At 46.6% G+C, this 23729-nt stretch overlaps 1 protein-coding gene across 2 annotated transcripts in view; it reads right to left on the reverse strand.

The window, feature by feature from the left end:
* Positions 1-23729, reverse strand: part of TBC1D32 (TBC1 domain family member 32) — a 940667-nt gene that overhangs the window by 401486 nt on the left and 515452 nt on the right. For both annotated transcript variants that reach the window (XM_078648467.1, XM_078648468.1), the window contains one exon: positions 20904-21023. In XM_078648467.1, coding sequence (XP_078504593.1) covers positions 20904-21023 — 120 coding nt within the window. The remainder of the gene's footprint in view (positions 1-20903; positions 21024-23729) is intronic.

Genomic DNA, 23729 nt, shown 5'->3' on the forward strand with positions numbered 1-23729 from the left:
TTTCGTTCGAAGCACCACTTTATCCAGATGGATAGACAGATAATGAGGCTTGGAAAACAGAACCTGAAGCTCGCTATCTCTGCGAGCAGAAGAGATGGTAATAATAAAAGCAGTTTTAAGATTTAGAAGCCTAAAAGGGCAATTATGAAGCGCCTCAATGGAGCACACACGAGAAAAGTTGAAACTAAATTTAAATCCCACTGGGGCATAATGAAAGGGGTCAGAGGAAATAAATGAGTAAGGCCCTTAAGGAACCTATTTGCAATGGGAGACTTAAACAAAGAAGGTTGATCTGGAATTCTCAGAAAGGCAGAGATAGTTGCAAGATAACTTAACGGTGCCCAAGGAAGAACCCTACTGGGACAAAGAAACTATGTACAAGAGGACCTCTGAAAGAGGGACAGAGGGGATCAACAGCCTTTGCTGTGCGCCATTTCAAAAACTTGTTCCATCTACAGGCGTTTAGCGATTATAGGGACGATTGGCTGCCAAGATGACATCACAGACTTCGGGAGCAAGGTCGAAAGCTGTCAAATGTCGCCACTCAATCTCCACACAAGGAGGTGGAGGCTCGACAGGTTCCGGAGAAGAACCATTCCCTGCTGCTGCGACAGAAGATCCTTGTGAAGGGGCAGTCTGATCAGAGGATCGATGGCCATGCTCAGAAGGTCGGAATACCAGACTCTTTGTGCCCAATCCGGAGCCACAAGAATGACTTGAGCCTGGTTGTGCTGAGCTTCCGGAGCACTTATGGCAGAAGTGGTATAGGTGGAAAGGCGTACAGAATGCCGAAGCCCCACTCACAACGAAAAGCATCGCCAAGCGAGTGCCGCCTTGGAAACTCCAGCGCGCAATACTGCTGACATTGCACGTTCTCTTCAGAGGTGAACAGATTTAACCAAGGTTCCCCCCACCTCTGAAAGAGGCATTGCGCCACCTCCAGATGGAGACACCATTCGTGATCGACCAGTGTTAGACCTGGCATCATTGGCGTGAGTCTCCCTTCCATTTTCAACGGGTTACCTCCTCTGTTTTGATATGTTTTGCTGGATTAATGCTTTGGGCACTGTGCCACTGCTAAGCAGTGCCACAGTGCAAGTGCTCCCTATGTAAATTGATGTACTAATTGGTTATTCCATGATTGGGTTATTTGATTTATCCGTCAGCCCCTAGTACAGTGCACCATGTGTGCCCAGGGCTGGTAAATCAAATGCTGCTGGTGGGCTTGCAGCACTGGTTGTGCCACCCACAGAAGCAGCTTGTAAAGAGTGTCTCAGGCCTGCCATTGCAAGGCCTATGTGCAGTCTAGCACTGCCATGTCGACTTGGCCAAGTGCACCCACTTGCCAGTCCCTAAACCTTCCCTTTGCTTCATATTAGACACCCCTATGGTAGGCCCAGGGGCAGGGTGCATTGTAAGTATAAGGTAGGACATGCTCTGATGTGTGTAGCATGTTCTAATAGTGAATTACAGCCATTTTCGTTTTTCACTATTGAAGGCTACCTGTTCTCCATAGGCTAGAATGGGCAGTTAGATTATTACATTCTTATAATCCTAACAGACTCAGGGAACATGGTAGAAATTCGAATTTAGTATGCATGAACTCAGGATAATAAAATACATCTTTTAGTAAAGTTTATTTTAATATTCTGTGTTTGCAAATACCACTTTTAGAAAGTAGGTATTTGCTTGCCTAACCATTTGAGCCGCCTCTGCTGGGTTGTGTATTCCTTGTCTTGGTTTGTGGGTGACAGGGCTGGGGGATTCCAGGAGACAGGCTGGGGCAGCCCAGTGGTGAATAGAGAGATTTGCATCTAGATGGGAGGGAGGAATTGCACCTGGGACTTGAATAGGGCTGGGCCTTCCCTCTATAATGCTGGCTCCACCTCCTGTGGCTTGTCTGATGTCTCTGCCCTGTACTGTGAAAGGAGAGGAGGAATCATGTCAACGGAGTGCTCCAGAGCTGTATCTTCCCTCCCCTGTAGTGGCTCCACCGCCTGTGGGGCGGCTGATGTCTCTGCCCTGCACAACGAAAGGAAGAAGAGAGTCATGTAAACAAAGTGCTCAGGAACTGGTTTGAACTAAGGCAGAGGCCTCTCTGCCTTCAGAGAACAAAGGATTTTGGGGTATAAATATTAGGACCCTGATCCCAAGAAATTAGATCACTTCTGGAACAAGAAACCTTTCTGCCAAGGAGAAGAACCAAGGAAGTTGCAGGAGTTGTACTGCCCCTCTGCCAGTGTGCTGTTTGCCGGGTTGGCCTGCAGTGGTTGCTTCATTGCCAAGGGAAAGGAGAAGGAACTTTGTAAGGACTTTCATCTACATAATATTCTCCAAAGGCTTGAACTGTGCTTGCCTCCTGCTGAAGTCTCAGTGACAAAAGACTTCACCTCCAGATCCCCCCCTTGAATTTTCTTGCTGGGAATTCTGACTCCAGTCATTTGCGTGCCGCTCGGAGCTGGAAGCGCGACGCATCAAGAAGAAGCGTGTCGCTGCCGCAGCTGAAATCAACGCAACGCCGGAGAAGCGTGCCTGTGTCGCATCTCCCTGGAAGCGTGTGTTCATTGAAGCTGCCTGCTGTGGCATCACCGGAGAAGCGTGACAACATTGAGAGAGTCACTATCGCATCACCGGAGAAGCGTGTTGCAGGGCCTGTCGCGGCTCCAAAGTACAGAGTTGTTGCAAGGCTGGCAGGGCGTCATCGCATCGTCATCGCATCACCACATCAAGGGTGCCATCTTCTCGCATCGCAACCGGATCATTGCATCGCATCAAGGCGCCATCTTGCGCACCGCAACGGGCCCGCAGGCTGAGAATCTACACATCACCTCCGCACCGGTAAGGCTCACGACGAGTCCCCTACTCTGCGCAAGCCTTGAGGAAGGAAGCAACCATTTCCTCGGGTCACGGAATCGACGCATCTCCCCTTTTGCGAGCCTTTTGTTCACTTTGCGTTACGCATCCAGGTACTTTGTTGAGAACTTTGTTGCATTTACCACCAACTTGAACTAAGAGACTTTAATCATCTTTCAAGAGATCTTAAGTGTAGTATTGTGGATTTTTGTCGTTTGTGGTCTTGTGTTTAAGTCTATATAAAGAATACTTATTTTTATAAAACCTGTGTTGTGTCCATCTGTAGTGTCTTCACTGTATTACTGTGTATATTCACACATGCTTATCACACTCCCTCTGACATAAGCCTGTCTGCTCGTGCCAAGCTACCAAGGGGGTGAGCTGGGGTTATTAAGGAGTGTAATCCCCTTACCCTGACTTAGAAGTAAGGGTCCCTATTTGGACAAAGATGACTACCGTTGCCAACTAGAGACCCCCAGATCTAACAACCAGGCACTGACGGCTGAATTAGTCTGCTCAGGCGTTCAGGGAACCCACCAGGTGTTGAACCACCAGGGTTATACCCTGATGTTCTGGTCATGTCCAGAGGCGGCGAGCCTCCTGACAAAGGGTCCACGACCCCACCCACCCTGTTTGTTGCACTACCGCATGGCGGTGTTGTTGTCCGTTAACACCTGCACCACTTTCCCTTTGACAGAGGGAATAAATGCCTTCAGGGCCAGTCTGATCACCCGGAGCTCCAGAAGGTTGATATGGAGACCGGACCCCACAACAGACCAGATGCCTCTGATCTCTGCCTCTTCCAGATGGCAGCCCCCATCCCACGAGAGACACATCTGTCCCCACTGTTAAATCTTGTTGGGGAAGGGAGAGGGATGTGCCTCTGACCCAATCTTGGTTTGTTAGCCACCACTGCAGTTGTTCAGATTCAGATTCAGATTCAAAGAACTTTATTCGGTTAAAAACACGGAACCATAAAAGTAACAAACATGAAACAGATTTACAATGATTACAGCTCTTAAAATAAGTTCAGCAGGAGGACCAAAAAGACAGATTCTTAAACAGAAAAAGAAATGAACATTTAACACATTTCTGTTACCATATGTTTCCGTAGTTTGAAAACACTCTTTAGGAATTTTAAAACTACAGATACAGCTAAAACCGTATCCATTCTCTGGAATTCTAAAAAAGCTGGGCGACATCTAGTAAAATTCATTTCTTTTAAAAAAGGGACTATGATTTCTCTACGTAAGGCACTATAGAGTCTGCAAAAGAAAAGGATATGAATATCCGATTGTTGTGAGGTGACATCACACGGGCAGAGGGGCAGAGCACGTATCCATGAATTCATTCTAGGAAAAGACACCAATCTAAAAAATATACAAAATCTAAAACGGGTTAAAAGGAAACTAACATAGTTTGTGATAGGCAGGGTTAGGTATGGTTGTACAGACTTAGTCCCACATAAAATCAGGAGGTGTGACTGTACTGAGTGTTTCAGAGATTCAGCTCTCCTCCTCTTATCTTCAAGGTGGACCAAGCAGAGGGCTTTCAGTGAGCTCCTTGTGATGCTATCCATTGTAGATGGATCCAAGTAATAAGAATAGCACCCAATCTCAGTCAGAAAGCACTTAACATATCCCAGCCATTGTGATCTCTCCACGTGATCCAGGTTGAGGGTATCCCGTAATAGAGCCCGGTTCATAACACATTCATTTGTAGTCCATACCCTGTGCCACAACAGGATGGGTTGAATTTTAATAATGTCTGTTATGTGGGGTAGGGCCAGTTCAGCCTGACAATTAAAAGTGGCAACACACTGTGGAACAGCAAGGACTTCCCTTATAAATTTGTTTTCCACCACCTGAATTGGATCAACGTTTGAGTACCCCCACAAGCCTGAACCATACATAGCCACCGATACACATGTTGCTTTATAGATGGTTATCATTTCTTTTATCGGCTTCCTGCCCAGTTTTCTTACAAAATTCTTTAAGGCCATGATCGTTTTCATAAATAAAAGAGTTCTCGCCTTAATTGCACTTGTCCAAGAACCAGACTCATGGAATAAAATGCCTATATAAGAAAAAGTTGGGGTGTTATCTAAAGGAACATTATTTAAAATCATCCGATTCATCGGTTTACCTGATTTGGGACCACAGTTCATTGTAAAAGTTTTACTACAGTTTACTAGCAAATCTAGATTAAGCATAAAGCTCTCAAAGCTTACTACTAGTTTTTGCAGAGCCCGAGGAGTGCGTGCCATAAGCACGGCATCGTCCGCGTACATGAGAGCAGGGATTGCCCTCCTCCCCACTCTGGGCATGTCCCTGCACTCATGCAGCAGGCGATGCTCAAGCCCATTGATGTAAAGTAGAAAAAGAAAAGGTGCTAAAACGCATCCTTGGCGCACTCCACGACCCACACTAAATTGTCTGGAGCATTCACCCCCCCTACCGTAGCGAACAGAAGCTGTGGCTCCACTATACAGATCCCTCAGGAAGGAGATGATTGTGTTGTCCACTCCCAAACTTTTCATGACTGCCCACAGTTTGGTGTGCGACACGCAGTCGAACGCTGATGAGAGGTCCACAAAGGTAAAATACAAGCGTTCCGACTTAATCCTTATGTATTTATGTTGCAGTAACATCAAGTTTAGGCCTTGCTCAATTGTGCCAATCCCTTTTTGAAAACCAAATTGCAGGTCACTCATAATTTCATTTTCCTCCGCCCAGCTTTGGAGTCTTGACAGCACTATTCGACCCAAGATTTTTATTGAAGAATCAAGAAGGGAGATTGGCCTATAACAGGCACAACTGTTTCTATCCCCCTTCTTATAAATGGGAACAATAACAGAGGTGAACCAAGACTCCTTTGGGCCCCTTGATAAAGCCGCATTAAAAAGTTGTACCAGAGGGGAGGAGCTACGCTAGCAACCAAGATGGCCGCATAAGCTCCCGGCTCCGTCGACCTCCGTCGCTGGTGGATATATCCTGAACTTAATCCTGACCTCCCGCCAGACTCCTGTGTGTCCGAATCGTCACTGAGTCCAGGAACGCAATCCCGGAGTCATTATCACCTTTTTTGACGAAGTTACACCGTCTGTCATTTTCGGGCCTTCTCCAGACTGTAAGCCGGGGCCTCGAGTACTGACCCAGCCGGGTTTCAGTTGAACAACATCGGCCGCGGGTACCTGGCAGGGTCCGGTCTCATTGGAGTGACACAAATTCTCGATCCTGGTGGTTGTCTCGAGTCCCTGCGTATATTCGCTAGACAGCGACGAGACGTGGATGCCGTGGTGAGCGGGGGTCCGGTTCCTGGGACCCTGCTGCAGCCCTCGGGGTCCGCGGGGGGGCCCCCGCTCTCGGCAGCGGTGTAACGAGCGCACAGCCTGACAGTCGCCAGTCGACTTCGCCCACCCCACTCCAGTTGGTTTCCCCGGAGTAGCCGACCTCCGGGGTTGATGACCTGCTTTGTCATCGATTAAGCGGAGATGGATCGGACGGCGTGTAGACCGACGCTGGGGACCGTCATGGCCGCCATCGGGGCTCTTCACTGGCAAATGGAGGCTGCTCTCCACAACCTAACCGTACGCATCGAGACTGTTTGTTCGAGACCGGACCCTAGCCCAGAGTCAGACCCGCACCATATGGTGACCCCCGCAAAGTTTGATTTTATCCGGGAGGAGAACCCCGAGCATCGTTATAATCTGACGCCTATTATATCTGCGCAACTACAGCGGCCCGCGACTGGAGCCCCTAACCAGCCAGCAAACTCGGCAAAGTCATCGCCCTCACAGGACTTTTTTCTTTCTTTGTTTCTGGGGACCTCCATCGATATTCATTGGATTGACTTTCGTATCCCTGATAGACTTCGAGAATTGACTCTTCTGACCCTTTCATGCTATATAGATCTTCTCCCCTTTCTACAACGTTCTGACTCCTTTGCTATTGTGCTGGTCCTATTGGAGAGGGTTTGTGTGATGGATCGTAGAGGCCAGGGTTGAACTTGACTGTTTTAATTCTGTACAGAGACTTCCTTTGACACTGCTGGGTGGTATCGGTGGGAGTGAGGGCCATATGGGATTCTTCTTTTTTGGCTTTGGTGTACTGACTGTGTTCGACAATGGGATTTGCTGCCTCTGTTATGTCTGGGGCTGGGCGGGATGGTATTTTCTCTCCTGGTGATTTCTCCATCAGTTTGCTTATAAGTCTGCTTTACCTCTCTTAGTACCATGGTGGGGAACATCTGTTCGCGGCGGGGGGGAGGGGAGTCCGGGAGCCCGCATTGGGTCGTAAGATATTCCTCCTCCGTCTTTTCCCTTCCTTGGGGTGTAGTTTAGGGGGCGACAGGCACACTGCTAGTGGGGTTAGGTCGTAGCCATCCGCAGGGGTGCAGGGTGGGGGGTTGTGGTTTTTTTTTTTTTTTCCTTTCTTTTGTTCTATGACCTATCTTTTCCCTTTTCCCCTCTCCACAAGAGATGTGGCATATTCTCCTGAGCCTGTTGTTATGCATATTCGGGTGTCCAGTGTCTAATTTTATATCCTGTATCCTTGGTGGGCAGATTCTGATAATGTTTGCTTATGATTATTTGTCTTGTATTGTTTTGACCCAGCTTCGGCTGGTATTGATGCTTTCCAGAGGCCTACAATTGGATTGTATTTCTTTATTTCATCTGCCCGTTCGCCACTGTAATATGTTATACCAATGATACCCGAAATGTACATTTCTACTCTTGTGTTATAATTAATAAAAATATATATATAAAAAAAAAAAAAGTTGTACCAACAATGGGCCCCAGATTTCAGGATTTTCTTTAAATACATCCGCAGGGATCCCGTCAGGACCGGCAGCCTTTCCTCCTTTAGTAGCTCTTAGGGCAAGCAGTACCTCATCGAGTGAAACAACGAGATTTGGTCCTGGTTCCAAGTCCAAACTGGTCTGAGGATCACTACTGCGGGTATCATCCTGTGCATTGTAAAGGTTGGAGAAATGATCCACCCAATTATCTTCGGTTATAGCGATCTCAATTCGCGCCGTATGAGTTTCATAAGGGAAAGGGGTGTTGATTACTTTCCAAAATGCGGCGGAATTTTTTGTCTTTGAAGCCTCGCAGAGTGAATCAATGGCCTCCTTATTTAGCGCAGTTTTCCTTGCTGTAAGGGCCTGGTTATATGCCGACCTACATGATCTTATTTGACCTGTGACCCTGGGGCTTCTGTGCACTGCATGTTTTAGGTTTTTCAGAGCCCTGGTGCATGCGTTATCAAACCAGCTCTTAGGGCCCTTACCTCTACGCTTCGACTCCACCCTTAAGCTACTTTTTATGTTTGCGGCTATAATGCCGAAGTGCTCAATTATTTGGTCACTACTAGAATTATGACCCAGGCAGATCGAAAAGCTAGTAGAGCACACCTCCCAGAGTTCCTTGAAAAAAGTTGCGGGGATTACTTTATTCCAGTTAAGTGTACAGCCATTTTGTCTCCCAAGGGCCACACCAACCGCTGCCTCAACAAGTGGCGCGGCCGTAGATGGGTCTTGGAATAGATCTGCAATCTTAAGGCATTGGGGAAGATGATCACTTATGGGCAGTGGAATGTTTGTAAGCGTCGCAACTCTATGACTAAGGTTACTGGAGGCGATGATAAAGTCAATGGTTGATAAGCCTCTACCAACAAAGGTCGGGACAAAGGGTGTGGGTTTTAACGCTAATTCATTGGCAAACCCTAAGTCAAACATAAACAATAATTCATTCAGCAAGTCCCCCATTAGAGTATGATCGAAGTGGGTCAGATTCACATCTCTCTCTGTCATTAGGCCACATAGGCCCTGGCTCCCTTTGATACAAAGCGTGCAGTTAAAATCCCCCCCCCATAAAATTACTAATTCTCTGTCGTTTTTGTCTACCTCTAACTGAACTTCCTCCTTGAGCTGCTTAATCGCAACCACAATTTCATCCCTCGGGACATTATTATAAAAATTGATGATAATCACCTTTGCTCCTTTAAGATCTCTTAGAATTATTAGCTGGAAGTATTTGGAATTTAAGTGACATTGGACCTGTTTTGTTTTAAGGTGATTAGAGACAAACGTGGTCAGACCACCTTTTGCCCTACCAAAATGGCCTCCAACTGCGGGGGTAAAGAAGGTTCTAAAGCCGTTTATATGGATTGGGACCTGGGTCCATGTTTCTTGTAAGGCCACTATATCCTTGCCTCCTATTACAGACTCCCAAGCTGGGTTGATGATTTTTTGCTTCAGCCCAGCTACATTCCAGAAGAGCAGTTCACAAAAAGCGCTCTTCGCCTGCATTGAACCATTATCTATCTTTCCCCTACTCCCATTATTATCACCTTCGAAGGAATGCACCTGATCTAGAGAAGCACTGTCACAGGGTGTCGGCCCATCGGAGGCGGAGGTCTTATTTAATATGGGAGGTTCTTGTGATGGCTCACTAGGGGCCTCTGTAAAATTAGAATTGATATTAGAAAAAGAGACCCCACCCCTAGTACACACTTGGGAGACTGGGGAAGGAGGCTTATTCCCATCCAGAAATTCTATGGGGGTCTGGGCTTGTTGTCAATCTACCCCATCCAGACCAGAGAAGATCTGGTATCGGTTTTGGATCGGTAAATTATACATATTTGGTAGTAATTCTCTATTGTTCCTTGATCTACATTGGAAGGGGTAGGGTTCCAGGTGTGGTAGGTACTGATTACTGGGAGGAGGGTGTTGATAGGGTTGGTACTCATTTCTAGGATAGTAATCCTCCGGCCTCTGGGTGTAAAAAGAGGAACCTTGACCATTTGCATAACCAAAGCTACCCCGCGGAGGCGGTACACCCTCCAACTCAGTCATGTCTCATAATCTTATATTTCCAAACCTCCGTCGTTGTTGGACTGGCTTCCTAATAAGCTGTCTATTCCTGCCCCAGTTATTAAAACTTTTTGGGGGTGCATAGGGATAGAAATAGGAAAGGAGATGAGTGGAGATTGAATCACTACTACTAACATCCAACCAGTCCCCAATATGCCTCACGGCCCTATGATCCTTGAAATTGATGATTATAACATCACCATTTTTGTCCTTTGGCCTAGCTCCTACCCAGTTGGCACGCCTTAGGCTTTAAATTTCACCGTTTATTGAAGCAGGTAACGGTCTATTATCACGGAGCCAGAACACAACCTTGTTCCGTAACGCTCCTTGATCTTCCCATTTACCTGCAGGCAGTTCCGGTACCCCTGCCATTACAATAACATAAGGGGCTGAATCAGGGGTTATGTCTATAATATGATTAGTTTTAGTTTTTTCGGGGGCAGTGGAGTTGATGTTACCTTTATTTGACTTAGTCGTTGCCAAGTCCTTACTACCATCTTTATTTTGACCTCCCCCTGCCTTAGATGGTTGCTCCTTAGTTACAGAAGCAGCCAGTTGGGGTGTGGCCATCTGTGGGGTAGGGGTTATTGATGTAATCGCCGGACTGGCCGAACTTACTCCCTCTTTCACTGGTTTCTGTTTTTGCTTGGGTACCGGTGTTATTAGTGCTGGTGTTGTCATTACTTGCAGTGGAGGGGGACCTATTACTGGGGGTTTTACAGGTGGGTTGGGTTTTAATAGCGGGTGTGCCTTAGGTTTTCCTATCCCCTTTACCAGGTCAGATAAGAGAAGGGAATTCTGTTCAACCTTCTTCTCTATTTGGTCTAGATGTGCACACATCGTAAAAGTCTTATCTAAAAGAGGTTGCATCACACCCCTGATAAGTTCTACGATTTTGGCCATCATAGCTGCCTCACATCCTAGGGTTTCGCCAGATTCTAATTGGGATACAATATCAACTTCTTTACTTATTTTATGAGCTTGATTTCCCAATGGCTTTCCCCCCCTTTTTTTATTGCTTGTCATAATGAGGGGGGATGTAGGGGACATGAGGGATGGCTCAATGGGGAGTTTCGGAGAACCTGATAGCCTGACACTATCATTCCCGGTAAAGAGGTCCAATACAGATACACTAGTAGGTGTACTGGACAGTGGCTGGTTATTGGTCATAGTGGGGTCATCGGCAGCGCTTTCGCTATTGACAGCGACCCCTGTGTGCGAAAAATCGATCAGAAGACAAGAATCACCAGGTCGTTTAGGCACAGTAGTATCTCCTGTTTCTCCAAATACGGCTGATCTGTTTCCTATAAATACTGATGAAGATGCGAACTCACCCCCCCCTCCTTCTGGATTTTTACAACTATTTTTCCCTTGCTTCCCCCTGCGTCTCACTCGGGCTTTCTTAAATCTACGTGGTGATTCCTTTGCTGCGGGCTCGTGTATTCCGGAAGAGCCTATGCCTGTCCCCAGAAAGACTGGGCCATTAGAATCCTCATCATTCTGGCCCGCATGGATCATAGCAACTGCAGTAATTATCTTGCGTACAGGGGCAGGGGGCTCCTCTATCAGGGGTGTCTCTATAGCAATGAGTGGTGGCTCCAGAGTAGTTGTAGAGGGGAGCTCCAATCCCAGAGACGCCCTTCTGTTGCTAATAATTTGCGCCACCTTTTTAATTAAGAAATTGTCCATAGTTACCAATTTAGAGGGCATAATGGGATATAAATCAGAGCTTAAAAGGGGGAGCGTGAATAGTTTATAAAGAGCAGTTTCTGACTCATGTATCAAGATGCTGGCGTTAGCGAGAGACAAACATGGCAAGGGTTATGGCCCCGGCCTGACACCCTCGGGCCCCGGAGGGCCACAGAGGGCCCGCCCTTTGCCCGGGCTTAGCCCCGGGCTGCGTCCCGCGTGCGTCCCGCGGTACGCGGCAGTGAGCGTGCTGATGTAGGCAAGGCTGCTAAGGGGGCGTGGCACTGGGAGGGGGCGCGGCTCGCCCGGGAAGAGGACACAGCTGTGGTTGTTAAAGGCTGGTCCTCGCAGTCCCGGGGCCGCGCCTCTCACCTCCTCTGCGGCCTCGCCTCTGGCACTCCTCACGCTGGCAAAAACGGGCTGGAACAATTGCAAGCTACTCCTGTAGCGCGGACCAAGTTCTGGCAGAGAGTCTCCTCACACGAGCGCGACCCGCGGAGCGGGGGCCGCGAGGAGTAAAGAGCGCACAGAAGGGGGCGGGCACTGGGAGGGGGCGCGGCTCGCCCGGGAAGAGGACACAGCTGTGGTTGTTGAAGGCTGGTCCTCGCAGTCCCGGGGCCACGCCTCTCACCTCCTCTGCGGCCTCGCCTCTGGCACTCTTCACGCTGGCAAAAACGGGCTGGAACAATTGCAAGCTACTCCTGTAGCGCGGACCAAGTTCTGGCAGAGAGTCTCCTCACACGAGCGGCACCCGCGGAGCGGGGGCCGCGAGGAGTAAAGAGCGCACAGAAGGGGGCGGGCACTGGGAGGGGGCGCGGCTCGCCCGGGAAGAGGACACAGCTGTGGTTGTTGAAGGCTGGTCCTCGCAGTCCCGGGGCCGCGCCGCTCACCTCCTCTGCGGCCTCGCCTCTGGCACTCCTCACGCTGGCAAAAACGGGCTGGAACAATTGCAAGCTACTCCTGTAGCGCGGACCAAGTTCTGGCAGAGAGTCTCCTCACACGAGCGGCACCCGCGGAGCGGGGGCCGCGAGGAGTAAAGAGCGCACAGAAGGGGGCGGGCACTGGGAGGGGGCGCGGCTCGCCCGGGAAGAGGACACAGCTGTGGTTGTTGAAGGCTGGTCCTCGCAGTCCCGGGGCCGCGCCTCTCACCTCCTCTGCGGCCTCGCCTCTGGCACTCCTCACGCTGGCAAAAACGGGCTGGAACAATTGCAAGCTACTCCTGTAGCGCGGACCAAGTTCTGGCAGAGAGTCTCCTCACACGAGCGGCACTGCAGTTGTTAATCAGTTCCCTCTGAGATCTGGATGTAGTCAGAAAGATTCCCCTGATGCTGCGTCCCCTAAAATTTCATGTTAGCTCTCACTACATAGCCTGCATATGCCACCTGGCTTGATCTACCTGCAGGATGCAGGAGTCCATGAGGCCCAGCAACCTGAGTAATTCTCAATGAAATATGGGATAGAGGCAGAAACATCAGTATCATAGCCTGAATATTTCAGATTCACCTTTTGGGAGGATAGGCCCGATACTGCACTGTGTCCAGAACCACTCTGATGAAAAGTAGTGTCTGTAGGGAGTCATGTGTGACTTCGGCACATTAATAGTGAACTCCAACAAGTGCAGGAGGTCCGCCATAGTCTGGAGGTGGGAGACGACAGCCTGGGTCGAGGTCGTCTTCAACAGCCAGTCACAGAGAGAGGGGAAGACTGGCACACCTGATCTGCACAGATAAGCTGCAACCACCGCCATCACCTTCGTGAACACCCGGGGACACTGGTAAGGCCAAACGGGAGCATAGTAAACTTAAAGTACTCATGGCCCACCATAAACCGTAAGTAACATCAGTGGGCAGGCAGAATGGGGATATGGAAATAAGCGTCCTGCAAGTCTAACGCTACCTTCCAGTCTCCTGGGTCGAGATAAGGAAGGACCTGGGCCAAAGTGAGCATCTTGAACTTCTCCTTCCGGAGGAAGAAATTTAGGGTCTGGAGGTCTAGAATAGGACGTAGGAGTAGAGGGAATAACAACCACGTCCTTCTTCTGGCACAGGGACCCTCTCTAAGGCCCCTTTGGCCAAGAGGGTCGAAACTTCCTCGCTGAGAAGTGGATAATGATCTCCAGCATGCGGTCATAAGAAGATGCCATGGAGGGAGGGGTAGGCCAAAAGTGAAGGAGTAGCTCCTTCGGTCTATTTGCAGAACCCACCTGTCCGACGTGATGGACTGTCTGCAGAGGAGAGATGGCGCATCATGCCTCTGACTGGCGCATTGTGGCCTGAAACGTCGGACTAGGAAGGTTTGGAGGCAGGGGGTTGGGGGAGGGTCCAGTGGCCCACCCACTGGCCCCCTGATCCACGGGAATGCTGGGTCCCACATCTGTGGCAAGCAGAGGCTGGACAGCTTGCATGACTCGGTGGCTGGGCTGGGATGGGCAGGACAGGACGTGGCTGGGTTCCCCTTCCATAGCCAGGAAAGGGACAAAAGGGAGACTGAGATGGACAAGAGGTAGCTGTGAGGTCCAATGATCTGGCCGTAGCTCGAGATTCCTTGAAGTGCTCAAGCACTGAGTCTGCCTGAAAGGCCAAAAAGGTGAATATCATCATAGGTTATGTCCATTAAGGTAGATCGGACATCCCCAAAAAAGCCAGAAGTCCTCAATTAGGCGTAGAGTCTGAGTGCTACCGATGAGGTAACAGTTCTACCCACTGTCTCTGTGGTGTCCAGTCCACAATGTATGGTGAATTTTGATGCGCCTCTCCCATCCATAACTGCCTGGGAAAGAACAGCCACTGGCACTGAGGAAACACCACCGCAACTGTATCCCAGATGGTATGGGAGAGTATTGGCCCAAGAGGCATATGGTATTCACCGACTGCAATGCCAAGCTAGAGTAAGAAAACATCCTCTTCCCAAGGTGGTCCAGGTTCTTGTATTCCCTATCCGGGGGTGCAGAAGGGAATGCGCCCTTTGAAGATGAGGCTCGGACAAACAAGCTCTCAGGGGAGGGATGTTGCGTAAGGAACACTGAGTCGCCCAGAGCGGGGCAGTGGGGTTGGGCGATTGTCCTGTCCACAGGAGCCCCTTTGCTGGGTTTGGACCATGTGCCCAGGAGGACATCCGTGAGGGCTAAATTGAATGGCAAAAGCGGTTCTGAGGTGGAAGCTGCAAGTTGAAGCACCTCTGTCAGGAGGTTAGCTCTGACTGCCACCGAAGGGAGCTCAGGGCCAGGGAGCTCAGGGCCAAGGACCTCGATAGTCCTTCACCACCACGACATAGGAAGCTCCCTCCTCCACAGTCACAGAAGGGGGAGAAAGGGGGGAGAAAGCAGACCAGTGTCTAGGAATGTGTCCAGACTACTGGCCTCACCCAGGTACCTCTGCCAGTCCACAAGGTCGTCAAGCTGGTCAGTTAAAGGGTCCAGCTGCCCCTCCCATTCCTCATCAGTACCTTTCGTGACATAAAACCAGCACCATGGATGAAGACAGGAACAAAAGTCCCTTCTGGTGCTGGAACAGACATCGATCGACGTCGGTCCAGCTCCGTATCCACTTTGGCGACGAGGATGGGGTCGGGGTCAACAGCAACTAGGGCTGCAGTTGGCGTCGGGAGCGTTGTCGCCAGAGGCGACATTGGGAAAGGTTGAGTAAGATCAACCGGCATCTGGCCAGATCTGCTAATCAATCCAAGGGGACCCGTCGGAGTCGGGGCCAAAGCCGCCAGCGTGGAAGGCCTAGGGCCCCCCAAAAATGAGGTACAGTGCCTCAGTGAATTTTGGGATTTGGGCAGGAGACGCTCCAGCTCCGGGAAAAGCAGGGCGGCGAAGAGTCGTCTCAGAAGGAGGCTCTGGAAATGGAGCTTTCGAGTGGCGACACTCAGAGTACCACGTCACATCAGCCGATGGAAGGGGGGAAGTCGAAGAACGCCTGTGCTTCTTCGACTACTTTTTGTGCTTACCTGACCTTCCCGATGACTTTGAATGCGACGAGGAGTGCGGGCTCCGTGACTGTTCTCGGGACCTTCCTCTTGAATGAGAACAGGAGCTATGCGGTGCAGAGTGCCGAGCCTCCAACAGCTTTCGGGAGCACTCCTGCAAAGCCTTCGGATTCATGGGCTGGCACTCGTAGCATGACTGCGAGTCTTGGCCGTGCTCCAGGCACCAGAGGTGTGGACCCGTGACTGACATCGTCCGATGGCAGTAGCCGCAGGGCTTGAAGCCCGTCCTATGCTGGGACATCCTTGACGCACCAGGAGTCCAAGACTCAAAAAAGAAGTAGTTCTCTCCGGATCAGCGCCTAGGCTGGCACAGTATAAGAAAGAAATGATCTCCAATAACAAACAAGTGTCCCTGAGTACAGAAATACTAGGAGAGGGAGGCAGGGAGCAAAATAAGACGAGAACAAGACCTCTCCTAGAAAGCACATTTAGTACATAGGTAATATATCCATTAATTTGTACATATCAACATTGTCCCACAACAATTTATTTGAAAAACATATTTCTTATTTATTTTTAGACATAAAAGAATATTATTTTCAAAATATATACAATACAATTTAACATATTGGAAATACACAACCGCCCCCAATCAACCTGAAGCAACCAACCATCCTCACGTGCAGCCGAACAACCATACACAATTACACGACAATAAGAAAATTATACACAACAGTACACAGAGAGAAAAAATATACAAAAATACAATCATTATAAACATACAACAAGAAACAAGGAAAAGGCGCTGACAAAAGAAATGATGTCAGCCTGCATGGGCGGTGTATATTTAGGTCACGCTTCTTCTGTCCCCTTCAACGTTACACTAAGCATTGCAGACCAGTCTTCTAGGTCAGTGCTTCTTAACCTTTTGCATTCTGAGAACCCCCACTGAATTACTATTGGAAACGGGGGACCCCTAATCTATTTGTACGATTTGAAGGTTATTTTAGGAGGCAGCAAAAAGCTGAACACCTCTTCAGCACAGCAAAGGTCGTCTCTTGCACTTTTAAAACATTGTAACAAAAAGCAATATCAGTTTTGGGATCAATAACAGTTCAGTATAGTTGAGTTATGGAGTTAGTAAGAACTGACTTTATAATTGCAAAGAAAGAGGTAGGAAAATTGTTAGCCCTGTTTGGCAGGGTAATGCCTGATGATTAGTGGATGATGTGACTTGTTCTCATATTTATGGGAAATTTAGTTTTTTGTATAACTGGTCAATTGACTTTTATTTGTGCAGCCTATCTTATTACTGCATTGTGATGTCTCTTGTCTATTTAGTCCAAGACCTCCTAAGCGTTCAATAACATCGCTCACGCAAGGACACATGACCGACATCCATCTTGTGGCTCCCTCAATCGGACATCCGGCTGTGGTTCTACATGGAGGGGCAGTGCTTACACTATTGTAAAACCATGAAATTTGGTCAATGAAGTAACACTGTAAAGAAAAATTAAAAGGGGAACAGAAACAAGGTTGCAGTGTCCTCCCAGTTCTGTCCGCTTCAATACAATGTAGCAACCAAATTGCTTCCCCGTGCGCTTCCTTGCTACACGCCAGCACGCTGCGGGATCGCATTTCATAGTTTGAAATGAGGATACCATCCAGGGCAGGGATGTTGCATTGTGTCACAGGGCCATGTAGTGCTAACAACTAGGCGGTCTATGCGTGTGAGACTGCCTAAAGTGCAGGGCTCAGGCAGACAGCTGAGGCGCTATAAATGCTTGACAGTGGATTTCAGTGCTGTCATGCGGACCACCACACTGAAATGGGTTAGTCTAACGCCTGATGCATGGTACTTGGCAGAGCTGCTTATTGGCTGCTGTTTGTTGCAGTAAAGAAATGAGAAGCATGTTTCTCACCTCCATGTCCTTAATGGACTTGAAAATTCTTAATGGGGAAGTTTAAAACTTTTTTATCCTATTCAAGACTCGCTGGTGAAATCAATAGGTAACGCATGCTCAGACAGTTCCCTCCTGCACACGTGTATTCAATACAGGAACTGCAATCTTAAGAAATGGTCCGGGCAGTCCAAGGAAGCCCAGACCACATCAAAAGAAGCATTAATAAAAAAGTTGACTCAATTCTTGTATTGCAACTATCCAAGGACAAGAGCATAGTTACAAAGCCAGCCGACAAAGGAGGAGCAACAGTCATCCAATCCACTGAAACCTACAGAAAGGAATGTTTAAGCCTATTGGGAGACAGGAGGAATTATACTCCTTGGCATACTGTAAAATTGTTATCTATAACAACATTCTTGTTCTGTCAATTGGTTTTCTGTTTATCTTATATGCACTCTTCTCACTATATACTCTAAATGGTTCCTTTTATTTTGTCTGACCACCCGTATAATTTGTTTTGTTCATTGCTATTTTTTTCTTGTTTATCACCATTGCTGATGTAAAGCGCTCGGATACCCTCGGGTGGAGCTAGCGCTATATAAAACCTTCAAAATAAAATAAATAAATAAAATAAATAAATAAATTGTCATACTGGCGCCTACGACACAGACAACTGACGCGGAGCCGAAAGACGCAACCTACCAACACACAGGGGTACTGCTGCAGGAATTCTAAGGTAAGGAAGCTACAACTAATAGTCTCTATCAGATAAACAGAATACAACGTAAAACAAGTATAACAAGAACACAATACTTGACAAAAAGACAATACAAAACACAACCCAAACACACAACAACAACAAAATGGAACAATATTACACAATAACCCAATCACAGCAGAATGCAACACAATACCAAACCAATAAAAAACAGCAACATAAAACCCTGCTAATATCATACAACACAGCAATGCACACAGCACCAAAACACAACAAAACAGCAATAGATTACAATTCCAATGCACAACACAAAAACACAACCGCAGCACAATAACTACACACACAAGAACACAAAAAAACTGATATTTGGAACTGTATTTTTATTCAAACGTATTTCGATGCTTTTTGTTTGTGTACTACTGTGCTTTGAGGCTGTGTTCTTACTGTGTTGTAATTGTTTGTGGTTGTGTGGCTAAGCTTTTATATCGTGCAAATGTGTTAATTTGTTTTGGCTATTCTGGTAATGTGTGGTTTTCTTGATTAGCATTTGATTGGCGCTCCACTTTTACTTGTCCTGCATGGTTTTGTTTCTGCATTTTTTGTGTTGTATTTGTGTGTTGTGCTTATCTTGTTTTACTGTGGTGTGTTCTAAAAATGAACTATGATGGTGTTGTCACTGTATGTAACCTGCAGTTCGATGTCTTAAATAAGCATAAAGGTTCTAGACACATATTACCATCACCATCACAAATTTGATTTCATGATACAGTCTTACATGGTGTTTGTACACAGCACTAGGTTATTCACCAATCAGGTAACAGTGACCAACACGTATTGGCACAGTCAATAAGTCTCGCCCTTGTGATCTATTAGCTTTCCCAATGCTTTTTGCTAAAGTTGTGCAGGATCGATAATAAAATGCTTTTTTTGCCAATACTGTGTAGCATCGGCGAAACAAAAAAAGAAAAACAAAAGACTTGATGACGGCTGCTGCTGGCAGTGCATCCTTCCCTACAGGTGCACCCATCTCCCACTATTGTCTCATTGTTTAATCATCGATACATGATGGGGGACGCTATTCAATCAGTAAATAAAAAAGAACATTTTAGAAGCACAAAATAACTTTCTGTTCACAGAGCAGATGGGCAGAAAATAGCAGATGTTAGGCCAATCCCAAAAATAATATTAATCTTAAAAAAGTGTTATGGATTGTAAGAGGTTCGCGAAGCAACAGGAACAGGGGGGGGGGGGGGGACGGGGGGGTGAGGAAAAAACAGTGGCGCTTGAGGGGGAAAGCAATGGATGAGTTTCGGCAGGGTTGAGGAATTAACCAGAGCCCCCATTTGGGGAGGAGGGGGGGAATCAGCACAAGAGGAAGTGAGCTAGAAAACACATGAACTTTTATGGAGTGTTGAAAGGAAAATAAAAAAAAATGTATCTAATGTGAGAAGTGAAGAACATAAATCAGCCAATTAAAAGGATGGTAAAGAGGCTATTCTCCAGGTGGGGGACAAAGACAAGAAGAGGAAGGCAAGCCTCTGAATAAGAAGCAAGCAAACGAGAGTGCCAATAAAGCAAACAAATGGTAAGCAATAAGGGACATGGGAGCTCTAAATCCCAATGCACGCTTTTGGTATGGGCTCAAGAATTTCACCCGCACACAGCGAAAAGCTCATCATAGGAAAGACCTAAACATGTTTTGTGATCCAGCTCGTTGTATTTTGAGACAAAAATTACAAGAGAAATATGTATCTAAATTCTGTTCAGCAATTTCCAAGCATTTCTGGCATGGGGTTGGTAGCTCCAAACTTGAAAACATTTACCAAACGAGTTTAGACACTGTTGGTGCTGGCCTATCCTTTGCAAAATCCAATTGCTGATCTCCAAAAGATCCTGACCTTTGTGGGTAGGAGATGAACAAATGGTCCCCAGCACGGCTCCTCGGCTCACCCTCGAGCTCCACAAAGTTATCATCTGTATTGCTGCTACATCTCAAGTTACCTTAACTGAAGACGTATGACACTGGATATATCAGAACATCGGAATGTTTAGCACTCCATTGAAAATTATGGAGTGCTCCGAGCTCTAATGGCTGGTAGAAGGCCGGAAAAGCAACATTCCAATGTTTAGTTAGACTTTCACAGCTATTGCTGTGAACAAAGGCTTCACAGATCCAGAGGGGATTTTAACCGTCTCGAGCTCCGTGAGGCCTTTGTTTTATTTGTTTAAACATTCTGCTGTCTAGTGGCGGAATGTTCTAATAGCCCTATAGCCCATCATAGCTGGGCTATACGGGCCATTAACCCCTTCGACGCTCATGACGAGCCCAGCTCGTCATGGAGTTTCCATTGGTTTCAATGGAAATTGCATTAAAGATCTAAAATAGCCTTAGCATCCAAGTGGTTAAAGGCCCGCTGCCCTGTTTAAGGCCCTTGCCTTCGTGGGAGCGGGCCTTAAATGGCCGGTATAGCCCGCTATGGTGGCCTATAAGACTATATTAAAGTTTTAAAAAATCTGACATGTTTTATCAGAAATGGAATTATTTAAATTCATGACATCCAGTCCTATCCAACCAATTCTGACTTCCTGGCTAAAACTCAAGTTTCCCATTTACTGGAGTGTGGAAGAACTGTTTGGCTAGTAATGGATCCCAAGTATAAACTTATAATTTGCAGTAACGTTTTGGTCATTATCTCATTCTTCATAAATGTGAGAAAGGAGAGCAAATTAAGTTCTGTTTCAGGCCCATTCAATATCGCTTTTGTTTAAACTACAGCAGTCACCATAAAATATAGTTAACATGCTTCCTATTTTTCACCGTTAACATGTTTAATAAATCTTTCATGGTTTTTTCTTAGCTACACTCCTGCTAGTCCAATTAAACAGCCTTTATTTAAAAAAAATTGTAAATTCTGAGGAATTAATATACTTACAATGATGCCAGTTGGTACTTCACGGAGTGAGTATTCGGTCCGGTTTGGCAGATCCTGCTTGCCTATCAGTTCACAGACCGCTGGAAACGATGATAGAAGATTCACCAGAGCTAGAAAAGACTAAAGAGAAACCATGACTGATGCACACTTGCTCATAATGAAAGAGTATGAAGTACTTCCAGGTATTTAGCAGAGTATTTCTTTGGCATAAGCAAAAAGGACAAACTTTGGCAAATAGCGCTCTTGACTAGTTCATCCACATTAGATTATCCATGTAATCTTTTATTATTTCAAATAATATCTTAAAATGTATTTGTTACTATACATCATACTTTGCACAACTGAACTCTTGTAAGAATATAAACACACTATACAAGTCAATCCGTACCCACACATTTAACTGCTGACACAGTAAAACTGTCGGTGGTAAAAACACGTTTCTATTAAGTAGCAGATTATTAATTCATGTAGGTATTATGTATCAAGAAATGATACTGTGTTATGTTTTCGTGATATTAAATATGGTCGTCAATGAAATGTAAACATCTGAACCAATTATCTTGAAGCACTGTCTAATTCAAGGGAAATGAATCATGATCAGGGACTTTTTCCCCAAAATATATTTGCAAAGACAGCAAAAACAAAGGCACAATATTTGTCTTTTCACCACTCTATTTATTCAGTTTTCTACCCTTTTATATACCGCTTAATCCCAACTGAGTTAGAAGACAATTTCTCAAAAACAGTAACAAAACTCGAATCCAAAGTTATTCAGCTGATGGCTGAAGGTTGTCTCAACATCAGAGCAAAATGTTTCTTGCTAGAATATACTCTTATCTACTTCATAGTACAGATATGTTCAATTTGACCGAAACGGTGACCAGTCAACATTACTAAGACCTTTATCTTGATTTGTGTTCTGTTCAGAAAAGAAGCATGGAAAGTCTTCCAAAGCCACAGGCTCTGAACAGATCTTACATAAATTCCTTTGCATTACTAGGCAAGTCTCCTCTACTGCTCTCAAACCAAGACAGGAGAAAGGCTGAAAACTGGTCGGGAAGTTGACAGATATTTTCCATCCTCAATATCCTGAGTAAAATTGTCGAATCTGCAGGTCGCAAGTCAAAATCGGAGCAGTGTCAGATCAGAAACACTATGAGAATTGAGGCCTCACTCTGCCTACAACTGGTAACCCAGAGTTGAGCAGCAGCAATTCAGAAATGTAATATTGCCTCCATAAAGCAAGGGTTAAAATTGAAGAAAACAATATTTACACCTCTTTTAAAATCCTATTTGGATTCTACTGATGTAGGAACCTATTGTCGTACAACGGACCTGAAATTTCCCTAAATCTTTTTGAGAACACTGCAAAACCACACCAAATCCTACTTCAAGGACAGAAACGTCTGCATTCTATTAGAGACTGTGTTGGTGCTCCAGCCCACTTATAACAATCAGCCATGGCATTCTGTTCTCCATGTTGAGAGTTGTACAACTAAGCTAGATAACGTTCTTGATTCAATATTCAGGGTGATTCTTACCAAAACTGAATTTGCCACCTTGAGATTTGAAATTAAATGTTGCCTTAATCATTCACAAAAGCTACAGGCAACTACTGTGCTGGTGTGATATTGCTAACGGCATTTATGGTCCCCTTGCCTAATTCATAAAGAGACTTCGACGCTCGGAAGAGCCATAATGATTCAGGGATGCATAGTCTCTTCTGTCTGCCAATGGAAAACGTAACTCAGAGCTCGTGTACATAGTAAATCAAGCTCTCTAAGCATGTGCACTAGTCGTGTAGTCGAATAGGGGACCAGTTTCAACAGAAGTAGGTAGTCAATTGTTCATTTCCATGAAGACTCCCATTGCTCTTGAATGATTTACCATGGGATAGCACATGACTGCTGAACCTCCTGTGTTTTTAAATTACCAGAAGGAACTATCCACTTCAAAATTGATGTTGAACAACTGCAGTCCATTGCCAGGAGACCCATGGGTGATGGTGTGTTCTATTATTGTTAAATATAAATAGATCGTTTTTCATACTCTGTAGACAGGACTACAACTGCCAGTTACACAGACGGAGGTTTGAGTTAGATAAACAATCTAATATTATGGAGATGTTGTACCATTTCAATAAAACTACAAGCCTTAACACCAACATTAATCCAATGGCCAAAAGAGGACATAATGATGCGTAAATTGTCTGCTTACATACAGATACTGCCCTAACTTGGATTAAACAAAACTATCTGGGGCCGTATTACATAAGGTGCCCCGGGACGCAACGGGCGTTTGGGCCTACTTTGTGCATCCCAGGGGCACTTTGGTATTATAGAAGGGGGCGCAGACTCTTGTATGTCCCCTTCTATAATACCGATAGCGCTGGCGCATTTAAAGTGCCAGCGCTATCAACAGAGAGTGTTCCCTCATTTGCATAGGGGTGTGACTTACGCAAATGAGGGAACTCCTTTGACTCAGGAGGCACACTGACAGAGCACCATTCAAAAGGTGGCTCACTGTCAGTGTGCCCCCTGAAAGCAGACATCTGCAGGAGGTAAAGGGGGTCCCATGGACCCCCCAGACATCCACTTGCAGGCGGGTGCAGTCACTGACTGCACCCGCCTGCAAGGGGATCTTTAATCCTCTTTGAAAGTGCAGGCGAATGCCGTCTGCACTGTGAAAACGCAGACCAGCTGCTCTGTGTTTTCACATGAATGCGCTGCCATGGGGCAGCGCGAGTTCGCGGCTGCCCCCAGGGCAGCACATTCACCATAATGGGGCGCATTGGCATTGTTTGCGCCCGGCGCACCTTTTCCACCT

Source organism: Lissotriton helveticus, chromosome 6 (assembly GCF_964261635.1).
Source record: "Lissotriton helveticus chromosome 6, aLisHel1.1, whole genome shotgun sequence".
Classification (NCBI taxonomy): Eukaryota; Metazoa; Chordata; class Amphibia; order Caudata; family Salamandridae; genus Lissotriton; species Lissotriton helveticus.